Raw genomic sequence first — 14,792 nt, 5'->3', positions numbered from 1 at the left:
CTGTGTGACTTACCATGAAATTTCGTTTACTCATGTACAAACAGAAGGGGTCAGATGAGCTGATGTCTAACACTTATTTTTTTTTAAGCTTCGTAAAAAAATCCTCAATAACAACAAATCAAATACCCTGATTTAAAAATGGGCAACGGACATTTCTCCAAAGATGAAATAATATACATGTGATCTTTGGAGAAGTCATATACATATGAAAAGCTGCTCAATATCACTAAACATCAGCGAAATAGAAATCAAAACCACAGTGTAACATCACCACACACCCATTAGGATGACTACCATAAAAAAAAATAAACTAAGTGTCGATAAGGATGTTGAGAAATTGGAACCTTTGTGCACTGTTGGTAGGATTGTGAAGTGGTTCAACTGCTGTGGAAAGCAGTACGGTCATTCCTCAAAAAATTAAAAATAGAGCTACCACATGATCCAGCATTTCCACTTCTGGGTATAGATCCAAAAGAATTGAAAACAGGATCTGGAAGAGATATTTGCACTCCCATGATCACTGCAGCATTATTCACAATTGCTGAGAGTTGGAAGCAACTCTAATATCTATCAGCAGATGAATGGATAAACAAAATATACATACAATGGAATATTATTCAGCCGTAAGCAGGGAGGAAATCCTAGCACATGGTACAACATGGATGAACCTTGAGGACAGTATACTAAGTGAAATTAACCAGTCACAAAAAGATAGATACTGTGTGATTCTACTTACATGAGCTATCTAAAGTGGTTAAATTCACAGCAATAGAAAGTAAAATAGTGGGTAGCAGGGGCTGAGGGAAGGGAGAAGTGGGGAGTTGTTCAGTAGGTATAGAGTATCAGTTTTGCAAGATGAAGTTCTGGAAATCTGTTATGCAACAATGTGAAATATTTAACACTACTGAACTAACTATACATTTAAAAATGGTTAAGATGGTAAATTTTATGTTATGTGCTTTTTTAACACAATTAAAAATTTTTAGTATCTGATTTTATATTGTTAAAGAATAAACCTTCAATGTATTTCTTTATTAACATGTTAATAACTAATTATGTAATATTATCACATTCTGGTGTCCATATTGGCAGTCTTTTTTTTTTAATTTAATTTAATTTTTTTTGTTGTGAACGTTAATATTTTTTTTTCAATATATGAAATTTATTGTCCAATTGGTTTCCATACAACACCCAGTGCTCATCCCAAAAGGTGCCCTCCTCAATATCCATCACCCACCCCCCCCTCCCTCCCACCCCCCATCAACCCTCAGTTTGTTCTCAGTTTTTTTTTTTTTTTTTCAACATTTATTTATTTTTGGGACAGAGAGAGACAGAGCATGAACGGGGGAGGGGCAGAGAGAGAGGGAGACACAGAATCGGAAACAGGCTCCAGGCTCTGAGCCATCAGCCCAGAGCCTGACGCGGGGCTCGAACTCACGGAGTGCGAGATCGTGACCTGGCTGAAGTCGGACGCCCAACCGACTGCGCCACCCAGGCGCCCCGTGTTCTCAGTTTTTAAGAGTCTCTTAGGCTTTGGCTCTCTTCCACTCTAACCTCTTTTTTTTTTTTTTTTCCCTTCCCCTCCCCCATGGGTTTCTGTTAAGTTTCTCAGGATCCACATAAGAGTGAAAACATATGGTATCTGTCTTTCTCTGTATGGCTCATTTCACTTAGCATCACACTCTCCAGTTCCATCCATGTTGCTACAAAGGGCCGTATTTCATTCTTTCTCATAGCCACGTAGTACTCCATTGTGTATATAAACCACAATTTCTTTATCCATTCATCAGTTGATGGACATTTAGGCTCTTTCCATAATTTGGCTATTGTTGAGAGTGCTGCTATAAACATTGGGGTACAAGTGCCCCTATGCATCAGTACTCCTGTATCCCTTGGGTAAATTCCTAGCAGTGCTATTGCTGGGTCATAGGGTGGGTCTATTTTTAATTTTCTGAGGAACCTCCACACTGCTTTCCAGAGTGGCTGCACCAATTTGCATTCCCACCAACAGTGCAAGAGGGTTCCTGTTTCTCCACATCCTCTCCAGCATCTATAGTCTCCTGATTTGTTCATTTTGGCCACTCTGACTGGCGTGAGGTGATATCTGAGTGTGGTTTTGATTTGTATTTCCCTGATAAGGAGCGACGTTGAGCATCTTTTCATGTGCCTGTTGGCCATCCGGATGTCTTCTTTAGAGAAGTGTCTATTCATGTTTTCTGCCCATTTCTTCACTGGGTTATTTGTTTTTCGGGTGTGGAGTTTGGTGAGCTCTTTATAGATTTTGGATACTAGCATATTGGCAGTCTTAAAGACCTTAAGATATGGAAGAAACTTGTGACACTGAGAAAAATGTTATTTTTAAATCCTATTTTTTCTGCTATCTGAAAAAGCCTGCCATAATTTACTCTAGTGATGGGACCATTAGCGCTGTAACAAAAAAGCAGTGTTTTATATGGTGTGGAATGAAAACCCTTACTGACAGGCTTATTCAAAGACAGCCTCACACTTCCCTGAGATTCTTTCTGTTGTTGTTCTGTAGGTTCAGAGCTTCATGAGAGGATGGTTGTGTAGAAGGAAATGGAAGACCATTGTGCAGGATTACATTTGTTCTCCTCATGCTGAAAGCATGAGGAAGAGAAACCAGATTGTGTTCACCATGGTTGAAGCTGAGTCGGAGTATGTTCACCAGCTCTACATCCTGGTCAATGGCTTCCTCCGGCCCCTGCGAATGGCGGCCAGCTCCAAGAAGCCTCCCATCAGCCATGATGATGTCAGCAGCATTTTTCTCAACAGGTTTGTCTTGGCGTAAATCAAAGAGTCATGTGAAAAACCCATTTCTATTTCTTAAAAGAATTTTTACTTTACTCTTAAAAGAATAGGAATCATAAGTTCACCTTTATGAGCTTATGATATTAAAAATAAGAAAGTTATCATTTGTGTTTCATTATTTGTGTGAGTTTACATGTCTTTATCTTGAATCATGGCATTTAGTTTTCTGGGTCTTTTCTTTGTGTGACATATGTTTTCTTGTCATTGTGTAGGCGTGTGTGTGTTGGGAAAGATAATCTTCATAAGCTGAGGGAGGTGGAGTGAGTAATGGGTCTTTACATGTAATTTATACAGACATACTTTAGGAAGAAGAAAAACTAACAAGGGGCCTGAGAATCTCTAGCAAATTTATTTGCTCAATAAATATTTATAGTGTCCTTCCTGCTGAGTGTTCATCAGTGAACAAAGCAGAAATCCTTGCCTTCATGTAACTTAAATTTTGATGTGGGAAGACAATGAATAGTAAATAAGTGAAATATGTAGTATATTATATGGTGATGAGCACTATGGAAAAAATAAACAAGGGAAGAGGAGAAGGGGAGAAAGGGAGTGCCTGGGTGCTTTACTTAAAGATTATTTATTTATTTTTTAATTCATCTATTTACTTATTTATTTATTTTGAATACATTTATTTGTTTTTGAAGAAATTTACATGGTTCAAAAGTAAAAACAACATGAAAACATCAAAAACTGTCAAATAATATCAAATATTACAAAGTCATAGAAAGGGATGACTTTGTGTCATCGGAAGGAGTGTGGATGGCCCTGGAACCTGTTGCGCTTCTTGAAACACGTTAGACTAAGAAAAACAAATACACATATGATTGCAGTCATTAGTGGGATCTAAAAATAAATAAATAAACAAAAAGCAGAATTGGACCCATAAATACAGAGAATAAACTGGTGGTTGCCAGATGAGGGTCGAGGAGTTGGGCAAGATGGGTGAAGGGGAGAGAGGGAGATACAGGCCTCCAGTTATGGGATGAAGAAGTCATGGGAATAAAAGGCAGAGCATAAGGAATACAGTCACTTGTATTGTAATAATGATGTAATGGGACATACTGTAGTTATACTTGTGGTGAGCATAGTATAAGGTATAAACTTGTCAGATCACTAAGTTGTACACCTGAAGTTAATGTAATTCTATGTATCAACTCTAGTCAAACAAATTTTTTTTAAAAGAAAAAGAACAAAAAGTTACTGCAATATATTTTAATTTGGCTTTTTAAAGAATTAGGCTTTTTAATGCATTTATTTTTTTTTTACTTTGTTTTATTTTATTTTATTATTGAAGTTTAGTTGACATACAGTGCTATATTAGCTTCAGATGTGCAGTGTAATGACTCAGTAATTCTGTACATCACTCAGTGCTCAACACAAGAAGTGTGCTCTTAATCTCCTTTATTTCGTCCATCTCCCAGCCTGCATTTAAGGACATTTTAAGGACAAAGGACGTTTAAGGACAAAATTACTGTGTAATTTTCTCTTAAGTTATGCAGATATTTTCACTGCTTATACAATTCTTTGGAAGAGCTGGAAGAGCAAAGCCAGGGAGCTGCTCCCCTGGAGCTTTGAGTTCAAGAGCACAGCACTGTAGATGTGATTCAGAAGTTAGGAAACTACAGCCACTGCCATTGCCACCATATCTGCCTCTCAGGTCTAGGAAGCTGTTGCCTAGAAACTAGAACACCGAAACTGGGTGCTGAAATTGCCCCTGAAACACTCACATCTTCATGACTGATTTTCAGCAATAGGCAGATGGCCTCTCCTACTTTCCATGTCTTACCAGGTGCACCTATTGGTGCAACTGGTGGAACTGAATTTACATTCAGAGCCTCATTTGCAAGGCAGTCTGGGAAGTTTAGCTGTAGCTCTCCATCATGTCCACTTAAAAGGAGAATAGAAAGGAGGTTGAAAGACTAACATACAGTATCTACCAAACTAAGGGCGCGTGGTGGCTCAGTCGGTTGAGCGTCAGATTTTGGCTCAGGTCATGATCTCACAGTTTGTGGGCTCGAGTCTCTTGTCAGGCTCTGTGCTGACAGCTCAGAGCTGGAGCCTGCTTCAGATTCTGTGTCTCCCTCTCTGTCTGCCCTTACCCCACTAGTGTTCCATCTCTTTCTGTCTCTCAAAAATAAATAAAAATGTTAAAAAATTAAAAAATACAAAAAAACCCCCAATATCTGCCAAACTAGATTTGGTTGAAATCCTTGAACAACAAACACTGCTTAGTTAAAATTGCTATAAATGAAAAACAAATTATCATCTTCAAGCCATATGTATTTTGTTTCATGGACCATTTGGAAAAAGTTAAGGATTTCCCATTGATGTTTATTGTAATTGAATTTGACTTACAACAAACCAGAATATCTCCCTTACATGAATAATTATGTATTTGATTGTGTAGGATGTGCCAGTTCAGAAAAGGCTTTAGAGGCTCAATCCAATGAATTAATTGTAATGAGGAGAAAGCAAAAGTTACTTTGGTAGCTGCTCTTCTTGAACCTTGTAGAGATTTGGATCTCTATGCATAGTTCTCCTTATAGCATCTCTGTGTAGGTTTAGTCCTTTTCAGAGGATTCTTTTACATTTCCATCTTGGGCGTCTTAGGAGTGGTTATGGTAGAGTTCTGCCAAATCTTTGCTGTGGATTCTTTTCCCCTCTTTCCTGTCAAAACTCATTTTAGTGAAAGAGGGAGTCTTTTCCCTTAGTTATCATCTAGAATCAAACTGAAGAGAAAAAGGATCATAACTAATTTTTTGATTATCAGTTGAAGTGTTAGATCCTAACAGTAGAAAGATGTTGCTATCAAACATAATGAAGAGGGTTATATGCCAGTGATTTGGTGTTTACTGTCTTCCAGTAGTTGAAGCCTAGCTCAGAATTTTCGAGATCGTTTGAAAGACAAATTGGTTTATGAGGGCTAGTATAATCCATGTTATTATTGTGTATACAATTTGGAGGCCCTGGGAGGCATGTAAATCATGTATTTATTAAGGCTTTAAGGACTCAGTGGACTTCTTTGACAAAGAAGTGACTAGATTATATTATTTTTCAATTTTCTATAGTGAAACAATTATGTTTCTTCATGAAATATTTCATCAAGGACTGAAGGCAAGGATAGCAAACTGGCCTACCTTAATTTTAGGTAAGTGCATGCTTTAGAGATAAAAGATTTTCTCTTAATATGTCTACAATTAAAGCAAAATAACTTCAACATTAGTCACCCTAACCTGTCTGAATTTCCCTCTTGACCTGGGAGCTTCCTTAGGCACTGGGAATCCGTTTTATTGCCCTCTCAGCCCTTTCTCCTGGCCTGTCATTGTTCATTTGGGGCTAGAGTTGGGCTCTGTGCACCCCCTTCCCCCTGCCCCCATGCATTCTACCAAATCAGTCATTCAAGCATCTGGACGGGGGCCCTGTGCACGTGTGACACATGATGCTGGGAGCCACTCTGTGCCATTTCCACTGAGTGAACACAGTCTCTCCTTGTTTTAGATAACTTACCAAGGACCAAGAAAAACTGCCATGTTTACTTCTTTTTTACAGCTGATCTGTTTGATATTTTGCTCCCCATGTTGAACATTTATCAAGAATTTGTGCGTAATCACCAGTACAGCCTCCAAGTGCTTGCCAATTGTAAGCAAAACCGAGATTTCGACAAACTCTTAAAACAGTATGAAGCCAACCCCGCGTGTGAGGGGAGGATGCTGGAAACATTCTTGACCTATCCAATGTTCCAGGTAAGTCATCTGGGATGCATTTTATAAGTCATCGGTTCCAGTTTGGTGGTACTGAAACATAGGGTGACGTGAGTGACAAGTTTAAGTATGCCCCATGTGGAATTATGGCAAATGTGCATCAACTGTCCTGAGCTTGACCCTGAGAGAAACAAATTTATGCCACACATTTTCCCTCTGTGTAGCATATGGGAGAAAAGCAGGCATTTTTTTTTAAACCAGGCATTTTTGAAGCAATTAAATCAGGAATGGTTTTTGAAAAGTAGCACAGTTTTCTCTTTACAGAAAGATTCCACACAGACTTCTTCCATGGAGTCTCCTCCTCCAGCATGTTTAAAAATATTATCAGGTTTACAGAAATAGGATGCTGTGCAAACGTTCCAGTATATGCTGGTGGCATAAAAGGCTCCTGAGGGGTGGAGTGACTGCTGGGAAAGTCTTTGTTTTCCTTCCCATCCTCCCCTCCCTGTTACAATTGCTGTTGAAGTTGGTCTTGAGTTTGTCTGGAGCTCCGGATAGCAAAAAGAGGACATTCTGGGTCACAGAGGCTATGAAAATATAGGGTCTGGAGGCACTGGCTAGACCTGGGGACTCTTGGCCCCTAGTCAGGTTGCTGAATTGAGGCTGGGGCTTGTCATGACATTTACTTTTGGGTGTTAGAGCACCCGGAGGGATCAAACATACTTGTGTTCTTACCTGTATCTAGAGCTTTACCGTTAAGAGTCCTTGAGTGAGAACAGAGGAGGCCCAAATGTGAATTGAATCTCCTGTTCCTTTGAAAAGTGTTGATTCTGCTCTTTTGGAAAGGCATTGAGTGTTCTTATTGTGGAATTTATGGGGCTTCTGGCCAGGCCTCCAGATTGTCATGTGGTAAACCGATTCTCCTAATCATGTGTGTTAGGGCTTCTGCAGAGAGTTTTGTCCCCCTGCGCAGGCATTGCTGACCCTGGCTGACCATTTTGTAGCCTGAGAAAGAAATGTTGCTCTGGTTCATAATTGTTTGTCCTAAAGTTTGTCAATCCTTTTTGAAATCATGGAAGTCACCACAGAGGTTTAGCAAGATTTTTTAAAAACCAAAAGGATGTATTTGAAACAACTTAAATATAGTGAAACTTTATAATGGTATTGTGTTTTTTTCATGGAACTGAATTGTTTGAACTTTTTGCCTCTCTGAAGAAATATTTTACAAGAAAAACTTCAAAGCAAAAACAAAAAGTTGCTTTTTTTAACCTTATAAAAATTATAATTTAAGCTTTTATTTATAGTGAAACAAGTTTTATATAATGCAGTGTTCTGAGATTCTGTCTGTGTCTTTGGCAGTTACCTCCAGATTATGATTACAATCCCTAAACTGTGTCTTTTCAGCAACTCGATTTCAGGTGAATATTCAAAGAAATGGTTGTGAAAGACACATGGAACATTCTGGGAGGCACCTAGCTCCCTTTCTGACAGTGCACTAATGCCTTCCCACGGGCTATTTAATTTCCCTTTGGTGTCATTTTCTCAGGGTTTTAAAGCAACAGACAGAACCACACTTGATCTGTAGGGGAGGTGTCCAAACACAGTCGAATGTAGGGCCTTGGAAAACCCTTTGGATTTCTTGAAAATGCTGAGATGCACTTCTGTCACCCTCTCTCCTTTTCCCTGGAGTTTAAGCCCAATAATAATGGCTTGGCATTTTGATTGACCCCAAGGAATTCCTACAATGTCAGGAAAGGACCATCGGACTACGAATCTTGAGGAGACCTGGATGTCTTGCTCACTCTTCAGTCATAGCATTCAGGAAAATAATTGAACCAATCTAAATCTCTGTTTCTTACTCTTAAAATTGAGGACCTGATCTCCAGTTGTCTCCCAGAGCTCTAGCTATCTGGCTGTGATCCTGGGGGGATCACACAATGGTGGTGCAAGGAGCCTGGTGTTTGTCTAGGAACCCACATCCTGAGACTGTGGTGGCCCGAAACCCTACAATTTAGCTGAAGGGTCAAATGTTGAGGTTCTCTGGCTTTTTACAGACCAGGGTAACCAAAGGTCTCAGCTTAGGAGAGCCATTTTTCTAGGAGAAGCCTCAGAGTTGAAGAATTTAGCCAGAATTGGTCCAAACTGCAAGATGTGTAAACTGAAAGAACAGCTCTTAATCTCTTTGCTGCCCTGTCACTATTCTGGATAGATCAAGAGAGGAAGCTATCAGAGTGTGCTACCTAACAGCCTCATTCTCCTTGGTGCCTCTTCTTTGTCTTGTTTGCTTGGTGTCTCTTCCTTCTGCCTTCTCCCTAGGAGTGACCCTATGGACCACTGAAGGGGAAATTGCACTTTCTAGAAGCTTGGAGGTTTTCTCTCACTGAGTTCATTCTATCCCTCTTGTTCCCTCTTGGTTCTTTCAAAAATGAGGTGACATAGTCGTGAAAACATTTGCTTCCTTGGAGGGTCTAGCCGTTTCTACTTCCCTCTGCATGCTAGTTCATGCTACCAAGGGACCTCTGACCAGACTTTTTCTTGAGTCTAGATATGGGGGCAGGGGTTAGGCACAGAGGAGGAGAGGTGATTGGAGCTTTTAGCCTGTGTATGTGTAGAACTTTTACTGGGCTCTTTGTCAAGTAAGTCATTTGCTGCTGTTGATATTCTATGTTGAGCTATGGAAACATAGAGGAATTGTTGAATTTGGATGATGCAGTTAATTTATCCTCAATTTAACCATCAGACAAATAGTCCAAGTGTTGCCAAGAAATTTGTTGTGGAAAATAATGTAGTCATTAATGTAATTTTTAATTAGCAAAGGCAGTGGCTCGACTGGTACTGTTTAAATTGGCTTCAGCTGCTCATAAGTCCATAGGTAAGCCAATCATGAAATCTGCCCCTGACAAGAACAGTGCTGTTAGATGTTCTCCGGAAAGTAGCCTTTTGCGGCTCTAGCCACCTATTTACTGTAATTGGCAAGCCAGCTAATTAATGTCTATAAAGTGGCAAGTATTGTTCCATAGTTGAGAAGAGCATTATGATTCATCTAGACAGTACTTACTGTGATTCTTGGGTTTGGGGGGAACAGATTTATAATCAGTTCTTGAATATACACACGAGCTCTTTGGAGAGCCATCCACTTCTCTGCAGAATGTCCTTTCCCTGCTTTTTGGCAGTTTCAGGGTTGTTTGTTCCTATACCAGAAAGTAGAAAGGACCGGCTTCTGAATTTCAGATCTATCTACTTGAACCTTAGCCAAGGAGCTCTCTAAAATAGATTTAATTAATGGGGGAGGATCCTGAAGCTATTGACTAAACTTAGTTTTGTGGGTTTTCAGTGCATGCATTATAAGCGTCAGGCTCTCCCACTCCTACCTTCTTTGTTATGAAAAATTTAGTACATTAGCTGTTGATTGCCTTGATTTTCTTATAGAACTACTGACTTAGAGGCAAACTGTTATCCATCTTGGCACTGTGCAGAAGGGATATTTGAAAGTGTATGTATCCCAAGAGCCTTTACCAGGAGAAGTTTATGGAATGGAGAGGCAGAAAGTGCCCTCCATGTGTCTTACAGGGGAGGGGTCTCCCTCCTATCAGGAGTCTGTCTGAAGTTCCAAAACCTTAATATGATGACATTCCTTAGGACCTGATCCCAGAATATCAGCTGCAGAGCCGTGTGTGTGCTGTGGCACTGCCCTTTGTGCTCATGCCTAAACATGGGCCCTCAGTAAACATCAGTAAGTAACCCGGTGAAGGCCACCACCTGCACAAGAGCAACAGCAGATCCGTGGGCAGAGCTGCCAGCACCTCAGGACTGGACGGAAGGAGCTAGCCATAGTACCCTGGGAGGCTGTTTCACTTTCTTCATTCTTAGAAGGCCTTTCAAGGGCCTAGAGAGACCTCAGGCCCCAGAGAAGAGACCCCGTGGGTTCCTGCATTGGTCAGAGCCACCATGATCATGGCTGGCTCCGTCATTTGCTGTGACACCACCTTGGGCAAGTTACCAGACCTCTTCACACTTTGTTTCCTTATCTGTGTAAAATGGGCAAATTCCCCTTTTGTTGCTGGAGGTTTAGGTGTACGTGCAAACCTTGAGCTCCAATCTGACCCATAACAGGTGGGGTTATGGTGCCTGTTGTTCATGTGTGTTGGTATTATAATTAAGCCCACTGCCCCAGCTTTCTAAAAGATTTTAGTTTGTAAGCCAGTAAAAAACAAATATGTAGAGGGGTACCTAGGTGGCTGAGTCAGTTAGGCATATGACTTCGGCTCAGGTCATGATCTCATGGTTTGTGGGTTCGAGCCCCGCTTCAGGCTCTGTGCTGACAGCTCAGCCTGCTTTGGGTTCTGGACAGCTGACAGCTGGAGCCTGCTTCAGATTCTGTGTTTCCCCTGTCTCTCTACCCTTCCCCCACTCGTGCTCTGTCTCTCTCATGATCTCAAAAATAAATAAAAATTAAAATAAATAAATAGGTAGAATCACTATAACTTTAATTAAAACTCTACTATGTTCTATTAACATCTTCATAGGCCTGGTGGAGTTTCTGCCTTTGACAGAATTCAGATAGTTTATCTATAAGCAAAACTACAAGTAAATAATCTAATTAAACAATACTTTTTATTGCTAGAAGAATGAATTAAGGTAAAGTAGGATGAGAATGTAATAAAGGTGAACATATCTTCTCCTCCCAAGTTTTAATTCTTAAACAGAATATTGCAGTAGGATTCTGAATTTAAAAAAAAATTGTGAACAAATATACCTAAAATACAGATTCTTGTGATTTGATTATAGCTGTATGTTTCCCCATGAACCAATTTTCAAAAGTTGTGATTAAGAAATATATGATTATATTAAAAAACCTAAAGAAACAATTGTTTCTCTGGAACATAATATTTTGTTACTCTTTTTTTGTGCTCTTGGTGAAGTGTGTGTGTGTGTGTGTGTGTGTGTGTGTGTGTGTGTATGTGTGTGTGGTTTGAAGTATACTTTGTTTCAAAACTGTAAAGGTAGAGATGAGTTTCTCAGACATGATGATGGCACAGTAGAGAGTGTCCCAGTGTTGTTCATCCTGACCTCTTGCTCATGCTGGCCTTTGCATTTAGATCCCCAGGTATATCATCACACTTCACGAACTCCTAGCTCATACACCCCATGAGCATGTGGAAAGGAAAAGTCTGGAGTTTGCTAAGTCAAAACTAGAGGAACTGTCCAGGTATGTGGAGAACTCATAATAAAGCCTTGATTAGAGAAAGCAGCAAGTTAGTCTCTGTGGAAACCTAATATATATGTCCAGGTAACAAGAAGCAAGACACAGACCAGCTTCTCAGATTCACCTGAATATTAAATGCTAGCTCTTCAGATGGCACTGAATCAGAATACATGTTAATTTTAACCAAGAAAAATATATATTGTTGAAAATGTTTTTATAGCATGTGAATTTATATAATTGAGATTATAGCTGTATTTGGGTTTATGTTTCTTTCAGGATAATAGGAAAACGACCTTTATTGGAATCCTTGTGTTCATATTTGGCAAGAAGCTAGAGAATGTATATTTTGCATTTTTCAGTGACTTTTCAGTGTTTCAAGGAATTATTTACATCTGTGTTCCTTTAGCTTATATGGAATAAATGGTATAAGGTCCTCTAATTTGCTCTACCTCTAACAAATGGCATCCTAATTTCAATGAAGGTTGCTGTTCATAAAATAATACTTTGCTTTCCTGTTGCATTCCCCAGGGTATTCATTGGTTTGTGACCCGCTTGTCATTTAGAATCATGTACACTGGCTTTGGTTTGGGTCATGGCTTGTTGAGGCCTGGAAGTCTGCTCTCCCCGCAGTCTCTTTTATACTGATGCAAGTCAAAACTGAACTTCCCAGAGGGAGCTATTCTTTGCATACCTGCTAGGGCTACAGAAAATATCTCTTACTGTGATCTGTCTGTGCTGTGTCTATAGGATAATGCATGATGAAGTGAGTGACACTGAAAACATAAGGAAGAACCTTGCCATAGAAAGAATGATCGTAGAGGGTTGTGATATTTTGCTGGACACCAGCCAAACTTTTATCCGCCAAGGTAAGTCCTTGTTTGGTAGACCCACTGTCTTAGTCATCTCTGCGACTTACACATTATCATTGCCAGATCCCGGAAACCATTTTGGAGCAGCTTTGATGTAGCTGTGTGATTGATACTGTTCATGCAGGACACCTCCATGGCCTTGACCGAGGCTGTGGTTGAGGCCTACCTTTGTGCTGTTTCTTTTCAGGGGCCATGAAAAACAGCAACACAATAATAGTAAAGCACGAGTGGGACAGTAAGTTACATTCTGACTGGACTCTCCTCCTCAGTGGACCAGACATTCTCTACAGCTCCAAGGAGGACAGATCGGTCTGGCCGATGAGAGTGGCAGTGCCAGGTGGCGACGATATACAGGCAAAGGCCCAAGAGAAACTTGCACTGCTCAAAGCCCTTTCACATAGTGGTGGGGACAATGTCCGAAGTGAAAACAGCTGTCTCTTGTTCCCATTCTTCATCAGCACTTCTGGATCAGTCCCCCATGATATGATTTGATTCAGTTGGCAACTCCAGTTGTCAAACGAAATGTCTGTTGACCCCTGACACGCTTTGGTAATGGTGCATGTATCTTGTTTGTGGGATGTGTGCTTTCCGAGCATCACCCAGTATATTAAGCTTTTGAAGTGTTGAAGATATTTGTGCCAGAAACTTTGGAGAAGCAACAGCCTAACAGTGTCCCTCCCTCCAGGGCCCTCATTGCAGAGTGCACGGAGTAAACCTCATCCAGAGTTCTTTTTTTAAGTGCTTAAGTGTTCTGAGGGAAGGGACCATGCCCCACGGAATTGATTTGAGACAATGCATTGCACACATTTATGATTTTGAATTTGGTGAGCAGTGACACATAGATTTTGGAACTAGGATTAACCTTTAATGTAGTTTTTGTTCAGAATGTGCCAATAACATTTGAAGATATTTGCATTTCCGTTGCCTGCCAAAATGTGCTGCTTAAAATTTTTTTTTACCTCATCAAATAAGACGTTACTTGTGCTGTGCACATAAATTTTTGCACAGAATACTTAAAAAAGTTTAACACGTGCTGTTCTATTTTCCATTATTTATTTATAAAGAGAGAAAGTACACATATGTTAAAGTTTGGAAGTTTATTTTAAGAAATGATAACTTTTCTCAGTTTTTGGCTTCTGATACTAATTTTCCTTTAAATATAGTGGAATATAATGCTAACAACATCAGGCCTTCCTAATTCCCCCTGTATTCCTCCGCAGAGACTGTGTTCCCATATTGGCTTTCTGCCTTCCTGGCACTTGCCTGCCTGTGTGCCTTCACGTGTGCTTTCCCCAGCCTGGGGCCTGGGAATGCCCTTTTCCATCCCTTCCGTGCCTATCGAAGGTCTGCTTGGCCTTCCAGGCTCAGGTCAGACACCTCTAGAGAGCCTTTTACAATGTTCCCCTCATCTTTCTCTCCCCTTCCCTCCAGTTAGAATGGATTTACCTTCCTCCTGGTTTCGTGCCCCTTGCTCCCGATGCATGTATTTCGTCCTCTTGTGTATTGTAGGTACATGTTTGCACGCCTGTCTCTGCCAGTAATTGTAACTCTGAAGGGCAGTGTTTACGAATTCTCTCCTGCCTTATCTGTTGTTTTCCATTATAGATACCTGAAAGATGGGCATTGGATTAAATTGAATTACTTGTTGAATTGCAGTTTTGATTGTTAGATGTCTTATTTTGTATTTTTCTTGCATTTGGAATTCACTGAAAAAATACTAATTGACTGGAGCTTTATAATATGCGAGAATGCAAATAAATGTTTCTGTAACTAGTATTCTATTTCTGAAAGGGCTTTTGATTGAAAAGTATGATACATCGTAATTTATTTCTATAAACTGAGACTGCTCTTATCTAAGTTTGAAAAAAACATCTATAATGAAAAACGCTAGAAGGTTGAAGATATTGAATAAGTCATTTTTTTCAGTGCACCCGGAGGAAAAATACTCAGGAGCCACCTCTGCCTTTGATTCATGTCCAGATATTATTTATTGCTTTTTCTTTGCCACATGTTTAAAGCACTTCTGTTAGCTATTAATACAGCTGATGTTATTATTGTATTGATGTTGATATAATGATTTGCTTTTACAGTATTTTTTTTTGTATTTTTGGTTGTTAGTGTGTTTAGGAATTATTCAATAAAGTTGGCTTTAAAAAAACAGACCTTAATCCAAAAGTAGAAAGTAAT

At 39.8% G+C, this 14,792-nt stretch overlaps 1 protein-coding gene across 3 annotated transcripts in view; it reads left to right on the top strand.

Annotated features, from left to right (window-relative positions):
- Window positions 1–14,792, top strand: part of RASGRF2 (Ras protein specific guanine nucleotide releasing factor 2) — a 241,934-nt gene that overhangs the window by 99,589 nt on the left and 127,553 nt on the right. For all 3 annotated transcript variants that reach the window (XM_060635446.3, XM_060635444.3, XM_081796559.1), the window contains exons 5-9: window positions 2,540–2,793; window positions 5,898–5,977; window positions 6,379–6,572; window positions 11,630–11,739; window positions 12,484–12,602. In XM_060635446.3, the coding sequence (XP_060491429.1) occupies window positions 2,540–2,793; window positions 5,898–5,977; window positions 6,379–6,572; window positions 11,630–11,739; window positions 12,484–12,602 (757 nt within the window). The remainder of the gene's footprint in view (window positions 1–2,539; window positions 2,794–5,897; window positions 5,978–6,378; window positions 6,573–11,629; window positions 11,740–12,483; window positions 12,603–14,792) is intronic.

The sequence above is a fragment of the Panthera onca genome, chromosome A1, assembly GCF_046562875.1.
Source record: "Panthera onca isolate mPanOnc1 chromosome A1, mPanOnc1 haplotype 2, whole genome shotgun sequence".
NCBI classification, from domain to species: domain Eukaryota; kingdom Metazoa; phylum Chordata; class Mammalia; order Carnivora; family Felidae; genus Panthera; species Panthera onca.
Note: the sequence above shows the minus strand (reverse complement) of the source record. Positions and strands in the feature narration are given on the sequence as shown.